Raw genomic sequence first — 24,132 nt, forward strand, 5'->3', positions numbered from 1 at the left:
TTTTCTTTCCAAGAGTTAGCACTACAGAGTATGCTCAAGTTGTTTTTTCTCTTCAACAAAATTAGCACCATCTCTCAAGCTTTCCTTGTTCTAACTCAATCGCTGATTATGTATGATATGAATAATTAGTAGAAATAGAGTGTGCCCTTTTTGTTGTTAATGTTTATCAAAAGGTGAAAAAATATTGAGCAAGTAAATGAAGACTGTGATAAATATATTTTGCTCTGCTTTCATATATTTTCATGTGCTTTCTGGGAGGGTTTTTTTGTTTGGTTTTTGTTTTGGGTTTTTTTTTTTTTTTAAAGTGATTTGGGGGGAGGAAGGAAGGAAGGAAGGGCATAGAGTAATTGAGGCAGGAAGAATACCTTCCCAGCACTGTGCAGTTTTTCCTGAGAACGTTAGGAACTGAATGAAGAATCTCTGTCCTGGAATTTAGAGCAACTAGTAGTTTGTAAGTACCCGTGCATTGTCAACACATAGTCACTCTCTGTGTTTCTTAACTTCTTATCTTTTATTAGGTATATTTTCAGATTTATTTATTTGGGAATTTGAGTGTTTTTTTTTTAAGTCTCCTGGTTGTTAAATATAGATTCTGTTCTGGAGGGATGGGAGACTTCTATTTATTATTCAGTGAGTATATTTTAAATATTAGACTGTGACCAGTATGTGAGTTGCTAACCAGTTGATGTTTTCAATAGTACAGCCAGGATAGCAACCTCCTCCATAAGTTAGTGTTTAGCTTTATGATTGTCTCTAAATATTTGAATCTGTGTTTGACCTGCATCCTTAACATTTATTAAATTGGTAGATGCTATATAGGTTATAGAATTCTAATTCTGAATTCTTATTGCTCATGAATAAAGATCAAGATTGATCCAGTTGCTTATGGTTGGATCATAGAGATTTCCTGATATATTAATCCTAGCAATTGCTGGCCATTTAGCTATATCACAAATAGCGCCCTGGAAAGCTCTTTCCAGGTGCTTGTCTTAATCAACATTCCACACAGGACATGTGTCTAGTTTCACATGAACGGAGCATGATAAGAAAGGTGTAAATTGGTGACAGTCAGGAACTGGGAGTCCACCGAAGGAACGGTATTCTCTAGTCATTGCTATAAAGAGGGAGGTGGGGGAACAGAAGAGTTAACCATTAGAGTGCTTTAAAAAAATAGCAAAATTAAAATCAAAGGACAGTTTTTATACTGACTGATGGTTGTACCAGGGAAAACTATTATATTTGTGAAAGTTTGCTACTTTTACCCTAGCCTTATCCATTAAAGATGATAGTACGAATGAAATTGTAGAGTTGAAAGGTAACTTTTATAAATCGGATTAACATTCTCAGTGTATGTGAAAGCTGAAACTGAAAGATTTTAACTGACCCAAGCATGCAAAAATAACTTCTGGACTGAGATTATAACTAGGTTTCTTCATTTTTATTCTAGTATTTTTTAAAAATAGATTTTGCAATGTCTACTAACACAAGTCCACTGTAAAGTATATTTAATATTTTTGGAGTGGAAAGTGAATTTAGAGTTTCCTTTTCCTGTCCAGTTCCATATTCTCACTTTATTTATGTGAATCTGAGGTCCAGTAACTTGCCCAAGGTGACATAGCTAGTTAAAGGCCAGTTTTAGTGTTATGTTTTAGCTGGTCGTTCACACGTTAGTGGCAATCAGTCTAGCTAGTGATCAGAGTCAGTTTTTGAGGAATAATTTTTCAGAACACTCAGATGAATGTTGTGATTTATGTTCCTTTTAAGAGGCATCAAATAATGGACTCTGTTCATATCAGTCAGTTTTTAAAGTGCCAGGAACAATTGCTGCTGAATGGTTTGCATGCCGAATAGGCCAGTGCAGCATTTGAACCTGTTATAAGAGTAAACATGTGAAAGCCTGGCTGTCTATAGTAGGGTAGCTCTGTGTTTCCAGGGACAAGATAGTTTTTGCATTAATAAGTCATGTTAATATTTGTTAATATTTGTTAATATTTGTGATGGCACAGAATATCTCCTTCTGCTACAATCGGATAGTAACTTTCATTTGATATTTTTCTGATAGTGATATAATACTTAGTGACATAGAGTTTGAAAAAAATACATATGGATATATATGTGTATGTGTGTGTATACACTTATTTTAAGGTAGGAAATTGTTGGAAAGGAAGCAATAAGGTTGTGCACAGTTAAGTATACCAAGAATTTCCAACTCTAAATTAAATCCTGGTGTGAAAAGAGTGATTTTTTCTCCCCTTATATGTGTATCTGATCTGGATGATTACTCATTTGTAGGGAACACTATCAGATTATGTATTTGCCCTGTGTTCACACCCAACACCCCCTACCCCCATCACTCACAAAAGCTAAGCTGACCTCTATTTGTACCTAGGTTGTAGCCTAGCCTTTCTCCCTTCTAATTCATTCCTCGGCCTTCTCAGATTAGGATTGGTCCATCCTGGCCTTCTCTTCAAGCCTCTGTTCTCCTTTCTTTTATGCTGTGTACTTATTTGTGTTTATTTGGTCAACGTTTTAGCTTTGGAGGCTAAGAGCTCACAAACCGGTAATCCTAGAATAAGTTCTCACTATGTATTCTCTACAGTTTATCACCCTCAAGGGATGGAAAATTGGTTCTCGGGGAGCAAAAGTATCTTTCCTATCTGCCTCTGTTTTTATGTGTAAAGCACAGATGTACATGCAGTACATGAACAGGTATACAGTATATGTATCATTTTAAAATTTCATAGGTGCAAATGATTCGGAAAAATACGCCTAAAAAAACTTAGCCAGCAATAATGAAATAAAGGTTGAGAACACTGTTCTACACCTATATATATCTATATCCTTTCCCAGCGTCTCCACTTAGATGTTATTCAAAAACTTCAAGTTCACTTGTCCCAAACTGAAACAATTCTTTTTTCTCCACCCCACCCAAATCTTTTTCTCATTCTTTCTGTCCCGTTTCAATAGATGTCATCATGTGGGTTTCCATGCCCACCCTGTCCCATTATCTCATGCCTAAGGCATTACCTCATCTCAAGGCTGTTTTCTTTCCCTGCCTGGATTATTGCTACAGCTTTTAAAATTATTCTTCCTGCTCTGTTTTTACCCTTGCTCTAATCTTTTATCCACACTGTGCTACAAGGAGCTTTCTAAAATGTACGTCTGATTAGCTCTCATCTAGTTTAAAACTTCCCAGTTCTTAGGGATCAGAATCCTATATCCATAGCATGGTCTGCCTTTCTTTTAATTTTCTGGCCTTCTCCTCATATTTCTTTCTACTCTCCCTACTTCCCCCTCCCCGCAACATGTACTTTTATTTTGGAGTCACTTGGACTCCTCTAAAGTGCCACTTTCTTCCTCATCTACGGTCTTTTTCAAACTGTGCCTTTGAGTTTTTTCCTTCCCTTCCTCAACCCATACAACTTCCTGCCTGCTGGTGTTCAGTTCAGGTGCCCTGTCCTCCTAGGCATACTGTATGATTATTTTTACTATACTCTTTGTCACACAGGGGAAATGCATATTTTCTGGGGTTTCCCCCCCGCCCCCACTAAATGGCTTCTTGAGGAATGACTTACTGGTGTTGCGTCTCCGACTCCTGCCGTACCTAGTAGGCATTCTATAAATCTGTGCCAAATGAAAAAATGAGCAAGCATGTGGGATTGTTTTAAGTGTTGATATTATATACGTTCCCAGGTTGTCCTGTTTTCCTGGGCATTTCACCATATTTTTTTTTCCCCATGAAACATTGCATACTAGATTGAATTAAGCTTATTCCTTCTTTACAGTAAATATTAATGACTTAGACCAAACAACAGTATATGAAGAGTAGCTTTTCAAGTGTTTAAATAGTGGCTTTTCAAAAATAGCATTAACTAATTTTACAGCTCATTTATTTCTTATCTGTAAAAAACAGTATTAACATTATTTAAGTAGAGAGACTATCAACATATTTTTGACTCTGTATTTTTTCTCCCTCTCATTCTGTTTAGCTAAAGGACACAAAATCAGCAGATCAGAAAACAACACTACTACATTTTCTTGTGCAAATATGTGAAGAAAACTACCCTGATATCCTCAATTTTGTGAATGATTTGGAACATTTGGACAAAGCTAGTAAAGGTTTGTACTTTTACAGAAAAGATTTTCGTGCTCTGGGTCTTCAGTTGGTACAGAAAATAATGTCTTTTATTTGAACATACTTGCCACTTTGTCACTGTGTTTTCATACTGAATATGCCATTTTAAAAATAGAAAGTTGTAGGACATTTACTTTATCAATTGTCATTATTGGAGCTATGACTTTAATTTTTTGACTGGATAGTGAGGCCCTATATACAAAAACATATAGGTTTGCAGTTGTTTTTTTTTTTTTTTTAACATCTTTACCGGAGTATAATTGCTTTATAATGTCATGTTAGTTGCTGCTGTATAACAAAGTGAATCAGCTATATCTATACATATAACACCATATCTCCTCCCTCTTGCATCTCCCTCCCACCCTCCCTATCCCACCCCTCTAGGTGGTCACAAAGCACCGAGCTGATCTCCCTGTGCTCTATGGCTGCTTCCCATTAGCTATCTATTTTATATTTGGTAGTGTATATATGTCCATGCCACTCTCTCACTTTGCCCCAGCTTACCCTTCCCCCTCCCCATGTCCTCAAGTCCATTCTCTACCTCTGGGTTTTTATTCCTGTACTGCCCCTAGGTTCTTCATAACCTTTTTTTTTTTTTTTTTTTTTTTAGATTCCATATATATGTGTTAGCATATGGTATTTGTTTTTCTCTTTCTGACTTACTTCACTCTGTATGACAGACTCTAGGTCCATCCACCTCACTACAAATAACTCAGTTTTGTTTCTTTCTATGGCTGATTAATATTCCATTGTGTATATGTGCCACATCTTCTTTATCCATTCACCTGTCGATGGACACTTAGGTTGCTTCCATGGCCTGGCTATTGTAAATAGTGCTGCAATGAACATGGTGGTGTATGTTGCTTTTTGAATTATGGTTTTCTCAGGGTATATGCCCAATAGTGGGGTTGCTGGGTAATATGGTAGCTCTATTTTTAGTTTTTTAAGGAACCTCCATACTGTTCTCCATAGTGGCTGTATCAATTTACATTCCCACCAACAGTGCAAGAGGGTTCCCTTTTCTCCACACCTTCTCCAGCATTTATTGTTTGTAGATTTTCTGATGATGGCCATTCTGACCAGTGTGAGGTGATACCTCATTGTAGTTTTGATTTGTATTTCTCTAATGATTGGCGATGTTGAGCATCCTTTCATGTGTTTGTTGGCAATCTGTATATATTCTTTAGAGAAATGTCTATTTAAGTCTTCTGCCCATTTTTGGATTGGGTTGTTTGTTTTTTTGATATTGAGCTGCATAAGCTGCTTGTATGTTTTGGAGATTAATCCTTTGTCAGTTGCTTCGTTTGCAAATATTACCTAAAGGACACAAATTTCTCCCATTTCTCCTATTCTGAGGGTTGTCTTTTCATCTTGCTTATGGTGTCCTTTGCTGTGCAAAAGTTTTTAAGTTTCATTAGGTCCCATTTGTTTGTTTTTATTTCCATTTCTCTAGAAGGTGGGTCAAAAAGGATCTTGCTGTGATTTATGTCATAGAGTGTTCTGCCTATGTTTTCCTCTAAGAGTTTGGTAGTGTCTGGTCTTACATTTAGGTCTTTAATCCATTTTGAGTTTGTTTTTGTGTATGGTGTTAGGGAGTGTTCTAATTTTATTTATTTTACATGTAGCTGTCCAGTTTTCCCAGCACCACTTATCGAAGAAGCTGTCTTTTCTCCATTGTATATTCTTGCCTCCTTTATCAAAGATAAGGTGACCATATGTGTGTGAGTTTATGTCTGGGCTTTCTATCTTGTTCCATTGATCTATATTTCTGTTTTTCTGCCTTTATCATACTGTCTTGATTACTGTAGCTTATAATATAGTCTGAAGTATGGGAGCCTTATTCCTCCAGCTCCGTTTTTCTTTCCCAAGATTGCTTTGGCTATTCGGGGTCTTTTGTATTTCCATACAAATTGTGCAATTTTTTATTCTATTTCTGTGAAAAGTGCCATTGGTAGTTTGATAGGAATTGCATTGAATCTGTAGATTGCTATGGGCAGTATAGTCATTTTCACAATGTTGATTCTTTCAATCCAAGAGCATGGTATATCTCTCCATATTAACAAATTGAAGGAGAAAAACAATATGATCATCTCAATAGATGCAGAAAAGCTTTTGGCAAAATTCAACACCCATTTATGATAAAAACTCTCCAGAAAGTAGACATAGAGGGAACTTACCTCAACATCATAAAGGCCATATATGACAAACCCACAGCCAACATCTTTCTCAATGGTGAAAAACTGAAACCATTTCCACTAAGATCAGGAACAAGACAAGGTTGCCCACTCTCACCACTCCTATTCAGCATCGTTTTGGAAGTTTTAGCCACAGCAATCAGAGGAGAAAAAGAAATAAAAGGAATCCAAATCAGAAAAGAAGAAGTAAAACTGTCACTGTTTGCAGGTGACATGATACTATACATAGAGAAAACTAAAGATGTTACCAGAAAACTACTCGAGCTAATCAATGAATTTGGTAAAGTTGCAGGATACAAAATTAATGCACAAAAATCTCGTGCATTCCTATACACTAGTCATGAAAAATCAGAAAGAGAAATTAAGGAAACACACCCATTTACCATTGTAACAAAAAGAATAAAATACTTAGGAATAAACCTACCTAAGGAGACAAAAGACCTGTATGCAGAAAACTATGAGACACTGATGAAAGAAATAGAAATTAAAGAGGATACAAACAGATGAAGAGATATACCATGTTCTTGCATTGGAAGTTTTGCAGTTTAAACCTTCTGAATACCTGCCAGCCCCACCCTCTGCTGCTAAGCCACTTCCACTGTGTCCAGTGCAGTTCTCTTTAGATGAGTCATTCATAAGCACCTGGGATGATTATGCATCTGAGCCAAGCACCTGTAGTCAGTGTCCCCCTTGGCCTGATTCTGAATCTCCATCTGCCTACCTTGCAAGTAGAGTCTGCTTCCTTTGCCCCAGTAGGCACCAAACTGCCATAGATTCCAGTCACTCCTTCCTAATAGCTCAGTTTCTAAGCTCCTTCTTAGCCCCTGCTGTGGGCTTAGATCTGGTTACAGAAAGGGTCAGAGAAAGGATACTCCTATTATTTATATTTGGTTTGAATATGACTTATGCAGTTTTTTGAACATCTGAAGCATCCAGGTTATATATCACATAGGTTCTGTGGGAAAAAAAACTTTACTTGCCTCAAAAAATAATGAATTTACGAATACACATTTGTGTGAATATATACAAATGTATAGATATACATTTTGGAAGATATCTCATTTGGTCTGGGGGAGTATCTCTATTCTTTTTGTACAGACCAATGGTCATTTGTCAACGTAAAGAAAGATACTTTTTTCCGGTATTATAGTGAATTTTTCTTTTAAATTAAAAAAAATCACTTTTATCATTTCATACCCTGTTTATTTTTTTGAATTTTATTTTATTTATTTTTTTATACAACAGGATGTTATTAGTCATCAATTTTATACACATCAGTGTATACACGTCAATCCCAATCTCACAATTAATCGCACCACCAACCCCAATGCCCACCGCTTTCCCCTCTTGATGTCCATACGTTTGTTCTCCATGTCTCTGTCTTAATTTCTGCCCTGCAAACCGCTTCATCTGTACCGTTTATCTAGGTTCCACATATATGCGTTAATGTACAATATTTGTTTTTCTCTTTCTGACTTACTTCACTCTGTATGACAATCTCTAGATCCATCCACGTCTCAAAAAATGACCCAATTTGGTTCCTTCTTATGTCTGAGTAATATTCCATTGTATATATGTACCACCTTTTTATCCATTCGTCTGTCAATGGGCATATAGGTGCCTTCCATGACCTCGCTATTGTAAATAGTGCCTCTGGGTATATGCCCAGTAGTGGGATTGCTGGATCATATGGTAATACTATTTTTAGTTTTTTAAGGAACCTCCATACTGTTCTCCATAGTGGCTGTATCAATTTACATTCCCACTAACAGTGAAAGAGGGTTCCCTTTTCTCCACACCCTCTCCAGCATTTGTTGTTTGTAGATTTTCTGATGATGCCCATTCGAACTGGTGTGAGGTGATACTTCATTATAGTTTTGATTTGCATTTCTCTAATAATTAGTGATGTTGAGCAGCTTTTCATGTGCTTCTTTGCCATCTGTATGTCTTCTTTAGAGAAATGTCTATTTAGGTCTTCTACCCATTTTTGGATTGGGTTGTTTGTTTTTTTAATATTGAGCTGCATGAGCTGTTTATATATTTTGGAGATTTATCCTTTGTCCGTTGATTCATTTCCAAATATTTCTCCCAGTCTGAGGGCTGTCTTTTCGTCTTGTTTGTGGTTTCCTTTGCTGTGTAAAAGCTTTGAAGTTTCATTAGGTCCCATTTGTTTATTTTTGTTTTTATTTGCATTACTCTAGGACGTGGGTCAGAAAACATCTTGCTGTGATTTATGTCAAAGAGTGTTCTTCCTATGTTTTCCTCTAAAGGTTTAATAGTGTCCGGTCTTAAATTTAGGTCTCTAATCCATTTTGAGTTATTTTTGTGTATGGTGTTAGGGAGTGTTCTAATTTCATTCTTTTACATGTAGCTGTCCAGTTTTCCCAGCACCACTTATTGAAGAGACTGTCTTTTCTCCATTGTATATCCTTGCCTCCTTTGTCATACATTAGTTGACCATAGGTGTGTGGGTTTATCGCTGGGCTTTCTATCTTGTTCTATTGATCTATCTTTCTGTTTTTGTGCTAGTACCATATTGTATTGATTACTGTAGCTTTGTAATATAGTCAGAAGTCAAGGAGTCTGATTCCTCCAGCTCCATTATTTGGCTATTCGGGGTCTTTTGTGTCTCCATATAAATTTTAAGATTTTTTGTTCTAGTTCCATAAAAAATGCCATTGATAATTTGATAGGGTTTACACTGGATCTGTAGATTGCTTTGGGTAGCATAGTCATTTTCACAATATTGATTCTTCCAATCTAAGAACATGGTATACTTCTCCATCTGTTGGTATCATCCTTAATTTCTTTCATCAGTATCTTATAGTTTTCTACATGCAGGTCTTTTGTCTCCCTAGGTAGGTTTATTCCTAGGTATTTTATTCTTTTTGTTGCAGTGGTAAATGGGAGTCTTTCCATAATTTCTCTTTCAGATTTTTCGTCATTAGTGTATAGCAATGCACGAGATTTCTTTGCATTAATTTTGTATCCTGCAGCATTACCGAATTCATTGATTAGCTCTATTAGTTTTCTGGTGGCATCTTTAGGATTCTCTATTTATAGTATCATGTCATCTACAAACAGTGATAGTTTTACTCCTTCTTTTCCAATTTGTATTCCTTTTATTTCTTTTTCTTCTCTGAGTGCCGTGGCTAGGACTGCCAAAACTATGTTGAATAGTAGTGGTGAGCGTGGACATCCTTGTCTTATTCCTGATCTTAGAGGAAATGCTTTCAGTTTTTCACCATTGAGAATGATGTTTGCTGTGTGTTTGTCGTATATGGCCTTTATTATGCTGAAGTAGGTTCCCACTATGCCCAGTCTCTGGAGAGTTTTTATCATAAATGGGTGTTGAATTTTGTCAGAAGCTTTTTCTGCATCTATTGAGATGATCATATGGTTTTTATTCTTCAATTTGTTAGTATGGTGTATCACATTGATTGATTTGCATATATTGAAGAATGCTTGCTTCCCTGAGATAAATCCCACTTGATCATGGTGTATGACCCTTTTAATGTGTTGCTGTATTCTGTTTGCTAGTATTTTGTTGAGGATGTTTGCATGTATATTCATCAGTGATATTGGTCTGTAATTTTTTTTTTTTTTTTTTGTAGTATCTTTGTCTGGTTTTAGTATCATGGTGATGGTGGCCTCGTAGAATGAGTTTCAGAGGGTTTCTTCCTCTGCAATTTTTTGGAAGAGTTTGAGAAAGATGGGTGTTAGCTCTTCTCTAAATGATTGATAGAATTCACCTGTGAAGCCATCTGGTCCTGGACTTTTGTTTGTTGGAAGATTTTTAATCACTGTTTCCATTTCATTGCTTGTGTTTGGTCTGTTCATATTTTGTTTTTCCTCCTGGTTCAGTCTTGGAAGATTATAACTTTCTAAGAATTTGTTCATTTCTTCCAGGTTGTCCATTGTATTGGCATAGAGTTGCTTGTAGTAGTCTCTAGGATGCTTTGTATTTCTACATTGTCTGTTGTAACTTCTCCTTTTCCATTTCTAATTTTATTGATTTGAGTCCTCTCCCTCTTTTTCTTAATGAGTCTGGCTAATGGTTTATCAATTTTGTTTATCTTCTCAAAGAACCAGCTTTTAGTTTTATTGTTCTTTGCTATTGTTTTCTTTGTTTTTATTTCATTTATTTCTGCTCTGCTATTTCTGATTTCTTTCCTTCTGCTAACTTTGTGTTTTGTTTGTTCTTCTTTCTCTAGTCCCTTTAGGTGTAAGGTTAGATTGTTTATTTGAGATTTTTCTTGTTTCTTGAGGTAGGCTTGTATAGCTATAAACTTCCCTCTTAGAACTGCTTTTGCTGCATTGCATAGGTTTTGGATCGTCGTGTTTTCATTGTCATTTGTCTCTAGGTATTTTCTGATTTCCTCTTTGATTTCTTCAGTGATATCTTGGTTATTTAGTAATGTATTATTTAGCTTCCAATGTGTTTGTGTATTTCACGTTTTTTTCCCTGTAATTGATATCTAATCTCATAGCGTTGTGGTCAGAAAAGATGCTTGATATGATTTCAGTTTTCTTAAATTTACTGAGACTTGAATTGTGACCCAAGATGTAATCTCTCCTGGAGAATGTTCTATACACACTTGAGAAGAAAGTGAAATCTGCGGTTTTGGAGTAGAATGTCCTGTAAACATCAGTAAATATACCCGGTCTATTGTGTCATTTAAAGCTCGTGTTTCCTTATTAATTTTTTGTTTGGATGGTCTGTCCATTGGTGTAAGTGAGGTGTTAAAGTCTCCTGCTATTATTGTGTTAATGTCGATTTCCTCTTTTATAGCTGTTAATAGTTGCCTTATGTATTGAGGTGATCCTATGTTGGGTGCATATATATTTATAATTGTTATATCTTCTTCTTGGATTGATCCCTTGATCATTATGTAGTGTTGTTCCTTGTCTCTTGTAACATTCTTTATTTTAAAGTCTGTTTTATCTGATACGAGTATTGCTACTCCAGCTTTCTTTTGAATTCCATTTGCATGGAATATCTTTTTCCATCCCCTCACTTTCAGTCTGTATGTGTCCTTAGGTTTTAAGTGGGTCTCTTGTAGACAGCATATATATGGGTCTTGTTTTTGTATCCATTCAGCATCCTGTGTCTTTTGTTTGGAGCATTTAGTCCATTCACGTTTAAGGTAATTATCAATATGTATGTTCCTATGACCATTTTCTTAATTGTTTTGGGTTTGTTTTTGTAGGTCCTTTTCTTCTCTTTTGTTTCCCACTTAGAGAAATTCCTTTAGCATTTGTTGTAGATCTGGTTTGGTGGTGCTGAATTCTCTTAGCTTTTGCTTTTCTGTAAAGCTTTTGATTTCTCCATTGAATCTGAATGAGATCCTTGCTGACTAGAATAATCTTGGTTGTAGGTTTTTCCCTTTCATCACTTTAAGTATATCATGCTGCTCCCTTCTGGCTTGTAGAGTTTCTGCTGAGAAATCAGCTGTTAACCTTATGGGAGTTCCCTTGTATGTTATTCGTCGTTTTTCCCTTGCTGCTTTCCATAATTTTTCTTTGTCTTTAATTTTTGCCAATTTGATTACTATGTGTCTCGGCGTGTTTCTCCTTGGGTCTATCCTGTATGGGACTCTGCACTTCCTGGACTTGCTTGGCTGTTTATTTTCCCATGTTAGGGAAGTTTTCGACTTTAATCTCTTCACATATTTTCTCTGGTCCTTTCTCTCTCTCGCTTTTCCTTTTGGGACCCCTGTAATGCGAACGTCATTGCGTTTAATATTGTCCTAGAGGTCTCTTAGGCTGTCTTCAATTTCTTTTCTTTCTTTTTTCTTTATTCCGTTCTGTGGCAGTGAATTCCACCATTCTTTCCTCCAGGTCACTTTTCTGTTCTTCTGCCTCAGCTATTCTGCTATTGATTCCTTCTAGTGTAGTTTTCATTTCAGTTATTGTATTTTTCATCTCTGTTTGTTTGTTCTTTAATTCTTCTAGGTCTTTGTTAAACATTTCTTGCATCATCTTGATCTTTGCCTCCATTCTTTTTCCAAGGTCCTGGATCATCTTCACTATCATTATTCTGAATTCTTTTTCTGGGAGGTTGCCTATCTCCACTTCATTTAGTTGTCTTTTCTGGGGTTTTTTCTTGTTCCTTCATCTGGTACATAGCCCTCTGCCTTTTCATCTTGTCTGTCTTTCTGTGAATGTAGTTTTTGTTCCACCGGCTGCAGGATTGTAGTTCTTCTTGCTTCTGCTGTCCTCATACCCTGTTTAAATTGTTTCTTCTATAAAGTGGGGATTGTAGCACTTTTTTTTTGCAGAGAGGCATGTGATTGGATGAGATGTTCTTTCACACTTTTTCCTGAGATATATGTTTGTTTGAAGTGTATATCTCATATAGTCTGTTGAAAAAAAAATTGGAAACAATATGGATTTTTAAGCCAAAAATAAGTCTTTTAACTTTTCACTCTTGCATCCTAATGTTCTAATGGATTACTACTTACTTTGCCCTTGTGTACCTTAAAATGTTCATGGCATAAGAAGATAATGTTCCTATGTATAGTTGTAAGTGTTTTAAGGGAATTTAAGAAGGGAAAATAATCCAAAGCATCTTCTCATATTAAACAATGTGAGACTGGGCAAAAAGGCACAGAGGAAAAGAACATTAAAAATAACTCACAGAGGGCTTCCCTGGTGCACAGTGGTTGAGAGTCCGCCTGCCAATGCAGGGGACACGGGTTCGTGCCCTGGTCCGGAAAGATCCCACATGCTGCGGAGTGGCTGGGCCCGTGAGCCATGGCCGCTGAGCCTACGCATCCCGAGCCTGTGCTCCGCAATGGGAGAGGCCATAACAGTGAGAGGCCCACATACCAAATAAATAAATAAATAAATAAATAACTCACAGATACTCGCAATAGCTTTTACGTGATTAGTTCATTAACTCAAGGAAGGCACCTTTCTTATAATGAGATTTCTGGAATTCTGGAATAAAATTTAAGTAAGTGGGATGAAAAAGAATTGAAAATGCGTGTTCTTGATGAATATTAAGCTTGATAAGCAACAGAGTACTAGGTGAAGAAGTGCTACCTTCAAGTGCCTTGAAATATAGAGCAATTTCTTTTTCTGGGGAAAAGATGGTTGAGTAGTTAATAGCTTACATCAGCATTAGGTTTTTAGCAAAAATAAAATCAATGTGGGCGTTTTCTCATAACAGCAGTTTGAATTTCTGGTCACTTTACTATTTTTCCTACTAGTTCTCAAACAAAATAGTAAGCTGGAACATACTTCTCTTTCAGATGTATTTTTTATTGTATAATACATTTTCTAGCAGTTTTTGCTATGAATTAAGATAAATGTTATTTATCTATTTTGACTCATTTGATTGTACTTAAAATTCTGTATAAATATGACAATATTTTGCTTTTGAAAAGTATGTAACATTCATATGGGTTTGCTTGCAGAGTTGTAACTTGGTAATGATATTCTTCTGTTTGTTTTCTTTCTTGGTGTTTCTGTGGGGCATTTTGGGGCCTTTAGGGGTTTTAGTTTCCATCTTTTATAGCGGAGGCATGCATATGTGTATGGGCCAGCAGATACTGAGAATGTGTTTCACAGGGAGTAGCCAACTTCATATTTGAAATAGAAAAGCCATCACTGAGAGAATTTTTTTTACAGTGTAGGTGATTGTTGAGCTAGATTTCTTTTCATGAGTTTATTACCCTATTAATGGATGAGATTTTAGAGGAATTAATGTAGTCTTGGATGAAATAAGTCTTTGTTTTCTTTGGAAAATTTCAGTGCTCTTATATTATACATCATCATTTGAAAGTTTCCAGATTTGAAATCTCCTCAGTGAGCTATCACATGAATTTAAAAGTACCTTTGTTTTTGAGACATAACATATCCTGGCCATTAGGTACTCCTGGATCAGCAGGGGGAGCTTTCATTGTAACTAATGAGCTTACCCGTATGACAGTTTTCAAGAATCTACTTCATTAGGGCTGCTTCTTTGCTAAAAGATAACGGCTTACAGCTTTTCTGTTGTATTTCAGTGAAAATATTTTTTGATCATTATTGTATTTCTGTATACCATTGTAATATTTCTTTCCTTTATGGACTTCTAAGGGTTGAATACATTTTTCCCTTGTCTAAACAGTTGAAATTAATGAACTCTAATCTATGATGGTTTTATTGATTATTTCACAATAACCTGTTTCATATTAATTTGGAATGGTATTTTATTAATGAATAGAAAATATGACCAAACTTTGGGGGTGTTTGGAGTGTATTAAAATAATACCAAGGTAAATTTACAGTGTCACCTTGTTCAGCCCATGTCTTTTTTAAGGTATTATAGCTCTTCCATATATTTCCATTTTTCCCTAAATAGTTAACTCTGAATTCTAGAGATACCATGCTAGTCTAGTCTGTAACTCACTTGTTCACTCATTCATTTAACAAGCATGTGTTGTGTGATTACTGTGTCAGAAACTGTGCTGTCTTGCTGCTGGTCCAAGGTGTGGTTTCTGTGTCTTGGTGCAGCCCTGGTTACCTCACTCACATCTGACTTCTGTCCCAGCTGTCTCCTCTCTTTATATACGCAACTTCCTCCCCTTTTTCTATGCACCCTCTAAGTATTGCTTATATTATTAGCCTAATACTGAGTCCTTCTCTTTTTTCTCTCTGTAGCTTCTCCTTAGGTGATCTCTTTAGTCTCCAAGGGCTTAAATAGCATCGTTACATTAATGACTTACAGATTTATATCCCAGACTTCCTTCTGAGCTCCACACTTGCATATCCAACATCTTACTTGCCATCTCCAGCTACACTTCAGTGTGTAGATCATGATGTGCTGTAAAATGTGGCTCTTGATTCCTACTCCCTTACTCTGTCCTCCCCAGATTTTATTTACTTGAGAAAAATCCTTTTTGGCTCACTTTCTCCTGATTTCCTTTTTCTCATTTCCCCTGCCTCTAGCCTTCAGCACGTCAGCTGAGAGCTGTGTGGTAGGTTCTGTGGGAAGTGGCAGCTGTGGCCTAGAATGTTGTCTAGGTCTCTCCTTTGTCAGGTACCTTAAAGCAAATGTCCCTTTCCCTTTGGTACTTTTTCCTGATGCTTGCTGGGAACCTCACCTAAGTTTCTGTGTATTCCAATCTTTCTTTAATGATAAATTCATAGGTTTTCCAGAAAATCTTAAACCACTATTCAAGATCTACTACTCTAGATTAGAGACTATTCCTGGAACTGCTGGGAATGAAATTAGCTTCTTGAGAAAGGACAATATTCAGTGTATTATCAGAGTGGATTTAATGATTGCCCATTATAAATTTTTTTCACTTTTACCATTTCCACATTTTCACCTTTCAGGAGCATTCTTTGATGTTTTATATTTGAGTTTTTGTTTGCTCTGTTTTATAGACCTCTCTGCTTTTAAGACTGTTTGTTTGCTTTTAGCTAGTAATACCTTGGTCTGGCCCAAATATTTGTCTAGTCAAATACATCTCCTGGTTTTCAATTCCTCATGACTTTCCAACATTTTATGATAAATGCCTTACTAAATACTGAATGCTTGTCTTTTATTCACCTACTGTGAGCACTTAGAACACTTAATTTCCAGGTGGCTGTCACCTGGAAATGCAGAGTGTTTGAAAATTTCAAATTCATCTGCTGTAACAAGCAAAAAGCATTTTCAAAGGCTTCCATTAACCTCCTTATACTATAAACTTCCAAAAATGCCAATTAAAATGTATTAGCAAGTTGGATATGTATTTTAGATATTCAGTATTAGTTATTAATTCAACTGCATTTTATATTTTAAGTGTATATTGTAAATATATAAAAATGTTTATTATGCAACAAAATTAACATCACAACTAACATGGTGTTAGTTGGAACCATTAAGTCATGGAGATTAAAGTTGGGGCCTCATAATTTTGCAAGATAAATAAATTCTTTTGGTATTTTAAACCAATTGTAAAGTATTAAGAGTTTTATGAAAATACACATTCTTAGTGTATATTTCTGACAATACAATGAAATAATTTGACAGGACACATTGTTGATGGTGGGGGCATTTATAGTAAGATAATTTAGTTACAGAAGACAACCATGTAGGATATTGCTTTAATGGTCAATAAAGAGCACAAAATATATTCTGTTATGGGCTGAATTCTGTCCCCATATATTGAAGCCCTTTGTTTGTTGAAACCCTGACCCCTGGTACCTCAGAATGTGACTGTATATGGAGAGAGGGTCTTTAAAGTGGTGCTTAAGTTAAAATGGGACCCATAGGGTGAGCCCTAGTACAATCTGACCTGTGTGCTTATAAGAAGAGGAAATTTAGACCCAGAGAGACATCAGGAGTGTGCATACCAGACCAGCCATGTGAGGACACAGAGAGAAGATGGCTACCTGCAAGCCAAGGAGAGATGTTTCAGAAGAAATCAAACTTGCCAACAGTTTGAACTGTGAGAAAATAAATTCTATTGTTTAAGCCACCCAGTCTGTGGCATTTTGTGATGGCAGCCCTAGCAAACTAATCCAATAATTTAAGACATTCTTCTTGCTTAGTTTTCTGGCTTTAGAAAAGAGTGGCCTATACTGCATGATTTTTTACTTTATCAGATAATTTGAAGAAACAGCACTAGACCTGCTGTGTTGGATGTTCACTAGTAATCAATTTAGGAACAGCAAAGGTTCTTACACAAACCATGAATTATCACATGATTTTAAATAATTCCAAGTATGCCTCAATTACTTTTTTTGAATAGACAACACATAAATTAGTACATGTATGAGGAAATATTGAGGCATTCTAAATAAATATATTCATGAGCATTTACATTTAATTTTCAGGGTGAGATCTGTGGCATCTCCTGGATCTTATTTTAAAATGCATTCATTTACGCTGAACTAAGTGTACTAAATTTTTGTTTTGTGTTGTCATGTCTTTTACTCAGTATATCCCTACATATATTTCTTTACCACTTCTCCCTGTTTTGCTACTTTAATAGTTGTAATTTTCTTATAAGCAAGTAGCTAACAAAGACTAGTAACACTCTGAACTATCTGTTGACAGTTTTCTAAATGTGAGGTATGAATAGATGGTTTTACCTTTTTTTTTTTTCATTGTCCTGTGGAAATAGTGAAAGTATTCGATGTCTCCTACTTGTGTACCATTGATTCTACATATAGATGAAGAGTAAGAAGCTATGTCTGGAAAGCTAGTTTATGACTCCTATGTAGTTATATCTCAAGTATTTTGACTGTCTGTAGCCATCTAATACATATGCTCAGGGACTGTAAAACAGTTTTAATATTACTACAAGCTAAATATAATTTAAAAATAAATTTATTTTTAAAAGGCAATTCACATGTAGGTCTCCATATACTTACTAAAAGGACTATATATATAAAATTTTACATTCAGCAAATTAATACTTTTAACATAAAAAGTTATGATGAAATATAACTGAACCATTCACAAGGTAATTGCAGGATTTATGAAAAATATTTCTAGTGTACTGGGAGTGCAGTGTACTGGTAAAGAGCCACTAGGTCCAAGTTGTTTGATGAGCAACATTTTATTTAAGTCCTGCCAGTTTATTTCCAAGGATTATCTATGTAGATTGGCATCAAAAGTTTAAATTGGAGACCTGAGTGTGATAAGGTTGTATTACACTATTTTATGGTGCAAATATAAACTATTTTGGAAGGCAGCAGAAAGGAATATAGACAGAACATGGCCAGAATCTCTAGAAGGATTAAGGATTCTTTAGAGTGATGTTGAAGAACACTGACTTGGAGGAACTACTTGCAGCTAAAGATTGCTTTTTAAGATACTGAGCTAGGAACATTTCCTGAATTGGCTGCTGCTTGGGCTGATAGATGATGATGAAGAAGAAAACCACACCAGGAAGACCTCTGTATCTTTTTTGGAGGTTAGCAGACTGAAAGTGGCATCAATACAGCATTAATCTTTTCAAGAAACTAACAGTTTACAGTGTTTGCAGATTTTTGGCCAGCTACAGATTTGAAATAGCTATTTGGATAGTTCTATCAGTGTCACCTATGAGCCATAGCTAACATCAAGTAACAGGACAGGATCAACAGTGATGACCAAGGTCTTATTCTTAGACTGCTGGCTGGGAAGCAGTATTTACTGCACTTTAGTTTTGCAACATGAAGTGAGAAATTACAAACCAGGTAGATGAAAGAAAATTTTCCAGCATTTTGAAGGATAGCTTAACATAACAAATTTGTATACTATAAAGAAACCTAAGCAGTGGATGGAGCAAACACAGTTATGGCTGTCTGTTGAATCTCATTGCTCACAAAACTGACATGTTACCAACTGGGTGAAGAGGCATGGAGCTGATAAGATGCCGAAGGTAGAATTGCCAACTGCTTCCCAAAACCAGACTGTGTTTATATAGCTTGCAAAATCTTGAATTAGTAGTTTTAGTTTCCTAGGGCTGCCATAAACTATCACCACATACCAGGTCACTTTAAACAACATAAATTTATTCTCTAACTGTTCAGGAATACAGAAATCTGAAATCAAGGTGTCGGTAGGATTGGTTTCTTCTGTAGTCTCTCGGGAGAAACCATCCAATGCCTCTCTCTAAGCTTCTAGTGGCTGCCAGCAATCCTTGGCATCTCTGTGCCTCTACTTTTATATTGCTTTCTTCTCCATGTCTTGGTATCCTCACATCTCTTTTTAATGAAAGCAATCACTTGATTTAGGGCCCACCCTAGATCCAGGATGGTTTCATCTTGAGATCTTTAACTAATTCTCTTTGCAAGACCCTGTTTCAAAATAAGTCACTTTCTGATGTTCTGGGTGGACATGGAGTTTGGGGGACACTCTTCAACCCACTCCAGTCATCCTTGTCATCACTCCTATAAGTGCATGGAGGCAGCACCATCATCTCTGAGTATTATGAAATAGTTAAGGGTAACTGCACTGTTAGCTTTATATATAGAAAGCGTTTATATTGTGAAATGTTTTGGTGTTTAAGGGTTATTGTTGATGATGAGCTTCGAAATACCTTTTTCTTATATCATCATATGCAAATACTGAAGCAGTTAAAGCTGAAATTCATAATATGCCACTGAATTTAAGGAGTTTTTATTGACAGGCAGTGACAATTACAGTAATTCCAATAAATGATTTCAGTGGGTGAAATAAAAACGTGATAGAGGCATTATATTATAGGAGAGGCTGTTATTACAGTCATGGACTCTGGAGCTAGACACCTGGGGTTCAAACCCCAACTCTGCCCATTGCCAGAGGAATAACCTTGGATGAGTTTCTTATCCTCTCTAGGACTCAGTTTTCTTGTATATAAAATGGGGATAATAGTAGTATTAATTTAGAGGTTTGGTGTGAGGATTAAATAGGTTTGTATGTGTACATATTTATAAAGCTTGTATGTAGCACCTAGTAAGCACTATGTAAATATTCTCTACATTTGTTGTAGTTGTTTTTCAGTGGTTCTTTTTTTTTTTTAACATCTTTATTGGAGTATAATTGCTTTACAATGGTGTGTTAGTTTCTGCTTTATAACAAAGTGAATCAGCTATACATATACATATGTCCCCATATCTCTTCCCTCTTGCATCTCTCTCCCTCCCACCCTCCCTATCCCACCCTCTAGGTGGTCACAAAGCACCAAGCTGATTTCCCTGTGCTATGCGGCTGCTTCCCACTAGCTATCTGTTTTACATTTGGTAGAGTATATGTGTCCATGCCACTCTCTCACTTTGTCACAGCTTACCCTTCTCCCTCCCCGTATCCTCAAGTCCATTTTCTAGTAGGTCTGCGTCTTTATTCCCGTCTTGCCCCTTGTTTACACACATCTGCCTATGCTGTCATTAATGATGCAGGTAAGCATGGATATAATATATTATTACAGAATTTTAATATATATTCTCGAAAATTGTTTGAACGGATGCCAACTGTCTTGCCTAAAAATCATGCAAGCTTTAGAGTACAAGGCCAAGAATTCTGTAGATTTGTGTTATTGAAAAACTGTTGTACTTTCTAAAAATTAGATAATAATATACATAGAGGAAATTGTACAAATCATAAATGTACAGCTCAATGCATTTTCTCCAATTGGACATAATAGCATAAGGAATGGAATATGGAAAATTCTATTTACTCTTCTGTGCTTCAGCCTGACACTATTATTAATTCATATTTTGAACTTTGATATAAAATTTCTTTTGAAAAAGGGTTCCTACTACTAAACAACCTTTGAAAACAACTAGTCTCCAGCAACTCTTCAACAACTTATAGTTATTTTTTTCCTGGAGGTGTTTGCATGTTATGTAAAATCAAATTTATCAGCCCAGAAATATTGAGGAATGCCATATGGAAATATGAACTAATACTGAACATAGATGATAGAAGTAATAGAAACATCTAAACAGATGTTTACTGTCCTTCATAGGAAAACCTAAAGAAAATGTCTTTTTAGTTAATCTTCCCCTCTGTCCTCAGAAGCAAAGATTTAAAACTGATCTGTTGGGAGACCCTTGTGTCATGTAAATATGTCTGTCACCTGGATGGCAGCTTCTCAGTAGCTGTCTGTCAAACTACATATTTTACGGAAAAAAGAGCTAGTGCTCATTAATAGTTTTTGATGTTTTGACCCTATAAGGAAAGAATTCTTTCCAAAAAGTTTATCGAACTCTTGCTGCATGGTAGACACTGTCCTAGGCACTTGTATTAATAAGGATTAGACAAACACAAAAAACAAAAACCAACCAAACAAAAAAGAATAAGGATTAGACTGACTTTGAGTGACAGAAAAAAAAGTAACAGTGGCTTACATAAGATTCATTCATTCAGTATTTCATGAGTTGTTTTCTGAATGCCTCTTCTGTCTCAGGTTCCATTTGGGGTACTGGATAGAGTAGTATATGAACACAAAGGAAAAAGTCTCTACTCTCTTGAAATTTACATTTTAGGTAGTGGATACAGAACAAAGAATGAAGTCAATGTATATTATGTCAGGTGGTTAGCTGTGGAATCCTAGGCCAGGTGTTTTTTTGTTTGTTTTTTGGAATGTAGGTTGGGAGGTCAGAGAAGGCCCCATAGAGAAAGCCTTTGCGTGAAAGCCTGACAGAGGAGTGAGGAGGCATGACAAGGTGTGTGAGAGAAGCACTCTAGGCAGAGGGAAGAGCAGGTGCCTAAGCCCTAGATATGGATGTGAGACTGGATCAGAGGGAGGCGGGGTGGGGGGGTGGGGAGGGCGTAATAGGAGATACGGTCAGAAAGGTAGCAGATCCAATAGGACGTTATTGGCCATTATAAGGATTTTGACGTTGCTCTGAGATGGGGAGCCATTGGAAGGGCTTTGAGCAAAAGAGTGACATCTGGCTTGCATTTTCAAAGGATTGCTTTGGCTGCTTCTTTGGGGAAAAATGTAGAGGAACAATGGGCAGATGCAGTGAAACCAGTTTGATGCTGTAAGAATAATCCAGGGGAGAGAGCATGTTGGCTGGGACCGAGAGGTTGTAGCAAGGGAGGTGAGAAGGACTTAGGCAATGCACCTACATTGAAGGTAGAAATCAACAGCATTTACTCTGTGATTGGGTGTGTGGGGTATGAGGGAAAGAGAGGAGTCATAACACCAATCATTTACTGAGGTGCAGTAGCAGATTCCAGAAGGAAGATAAGTTCCAATTTGAAAATGTGAGTTTAAGATGCCTATTAAATATTAAGTAAAGATACTCAATGGGCAGTTGGAGTTCAGGGGAAAGATCTAAGCAGGAGAAAAAATTTGGAATTTTTCAAGTTTAGAGATATGCATGCAGTCCAGGACTTGTTAGGCTGCATGGTCTCCAATAGCCATACATGAAAACTCATCTCATAATTTGCATGTCAGTTAGTCTATATTTATCATGGACCACATTAAAAGCAGCCACACCTCCCTCCCACAAACATGCACACAAAACCATTATCTTGAGGGAATATTTTGAATATTGTTACAAACATCTCTATTACGGGCCTCTTTTCTTTAATATTTACCATTTTCTTGAACATCTTATTTGCAGAAAGGAGTTTTCAAATTCTTATAAGTAAACATGATTTTCCATTAGATAGGCTTCTCCCACTAATATTGTTTTCTCTTGTAAAAAGGTTGTTATGCCTTTAGCACCTTCTTTATAGTCAGAGAGGACAAAGCTGCTTCTTTTCTGCCTAGAGTGGGGGAAATGGGTCAGCAGAACCGACTGGAGCCCTTTCACTGGTTGTGCTTGTCATTTCCTCTGCTTGCCTTCTGCCTACCTGTCCTCTCTCCAGACTCCATAACAAATATAGGCAATTCCTTTGCAGTGTGATGTATATAAAAAAGGTAACAGCAAAACCGTCATTGCATGTATAGATCTTCCTTGACTTATGATGATGTTACATCCAGATAAACCCATTGCAAGTTGAAAATACCATAAGTTGAAAATTCATTGTATACACCTAACCTACCAAAGTTCATAGCTTAGCCTGGCCTAACTTACACGTGTTCAGAACACTTACATTAACCTATAGTTAGGTAAAATCATCTAACACTAAGCGTAATTTATAATAACGTGTTGAATAGCTCATGCAATTTATTGAATACTGTGCTGAAAGTGAAAACCAGAATGGTTCTCTGGGTACAGAATGGTTTGTAAGCGTATCGATTGTTTACTCTTGCATGGCTGACTAGGAACTGCGGCTTGCTGTCCATCATCACAAAAGTGTGTACCACATATTGCTATCCTGGGAAAAGGTCAGCATTCAGTATATGAAGTATGGTTTCTATTGAATGCATAGCTCTCCCCACCGTCGTAAAGTTGAAAAATTGTTAAGTGGAATGTAAGTCAGGGGTCCTCTGTAGTACTGGGTTGGACAAAAAGTTCATTCGGATTTTTCTGTAACATCTTATGGAAAAACCCAAACGAGCTTTTTGGCCAACCCAATATAAGAAGTTAATTAGGGGATGCAAATTATAATGTATTATTATGTGGAGTTCCATCAAGAATCAGAACAATGGGAAGAAGGAAAAGCTGAGCAGAAGACAAGCTGAGGGTGACTGGCCAGTCACTTAGCATTGCTTCTTTCAGTTTACACCTTTGCCTGTTATAAACCAAGCTGCAATTTATTTTGAGTTTCTGCTTTTTTTACCATCTTATTTCAGTTTTATGCTTTTCCATCAACATAATGAATGTTATAATGATACTGTAGATCTTAGATTTTGTTCTAGGCCTATTTAATGTTAGGGATTTCTTTTAATGGTACTGAGGTTTTTGTCCATCTTGTCCATTCATTTTATTATTTTTAATGTGCATTTGTGAAATATTCTTACAGCTTTATTAATACCTTTATTATTACAATTGTCTAGGAAAAATCACTATGTTGAAAGCTTGAAATGCTATAGGCCCTAGTTTCTCTCACAAAACAATTGTGTCTAGGAGCATAGGGAGGGTAATTTAATTTGAATGTTTACAGTTTTTTGTTAATAAGTTGCTGTTTAAGCATTCTTTAAAGGAATCAACTTCCCTGAAATGTATCATGGTATGTAAGAATGACTGTGACATTTCTTAGTAAGCTTGTTATAAAATAATGACCAATACCTCCAGGAGATATTCATAGACAATTATTATTTAATTACAGAGATTACTTAAATGTATACAATTTCTCCTTTTTTATTTGAAATCTTAACGTGGTAAATCATAGAGGCCATCGTATTACAGAGAGCCTATATTCATGATTTCTGTAAATCTAAATATTTATGGTTGTGATTTTGACTTTTATTCAGAACTTTTCTAACACCTCTAGTGTATAATTATCATAAT

At 36.2% G+C, this 24,132-nt stretch overlaps 1 protein-coding gene across 2 annotated transcripts in view; it reads left to right on the forward strand.

Moving 5' to 3' along the window:
* Window positions 1-24,132, forward strand: part of DIAPH3 (diaphanous related formin 3) — a 546,908-nt gene that overhangs the window by 308,939 nt on the left and 213,837 nt on the right. For both annotated transcript variants that reach the window (XM_027116137.1, XM_027116138.1), the window contains one exon: window positions 3,990-4,119. In XM_027116137.1, the coding sequence (XP_026971938.1) occupies window positions 3,990-4,119 (130 nt within the window). The remainder of the gene's footprint in view (window positions 1-3,989; window positions 4,120-24,132) is intronic.

The sequence above is a fragment of the Aethalodelphis obliquidens genome, unplaced genomic scaffold, assembly GCF_003676395.1.
Source record: "Aethalodelphis obliquidens isolate GAN/ISIS:26980383/991018 unplaced genomic scaffold, ASM367639v1 scaffold16, whole genome shotgun sequence".
NCBI lineage: Eukaryota > Metazoa > Chordata > Mammalia > Artiodactyla > Delphinidae > Aethalodelphis > Aethalodelphis obliquidens.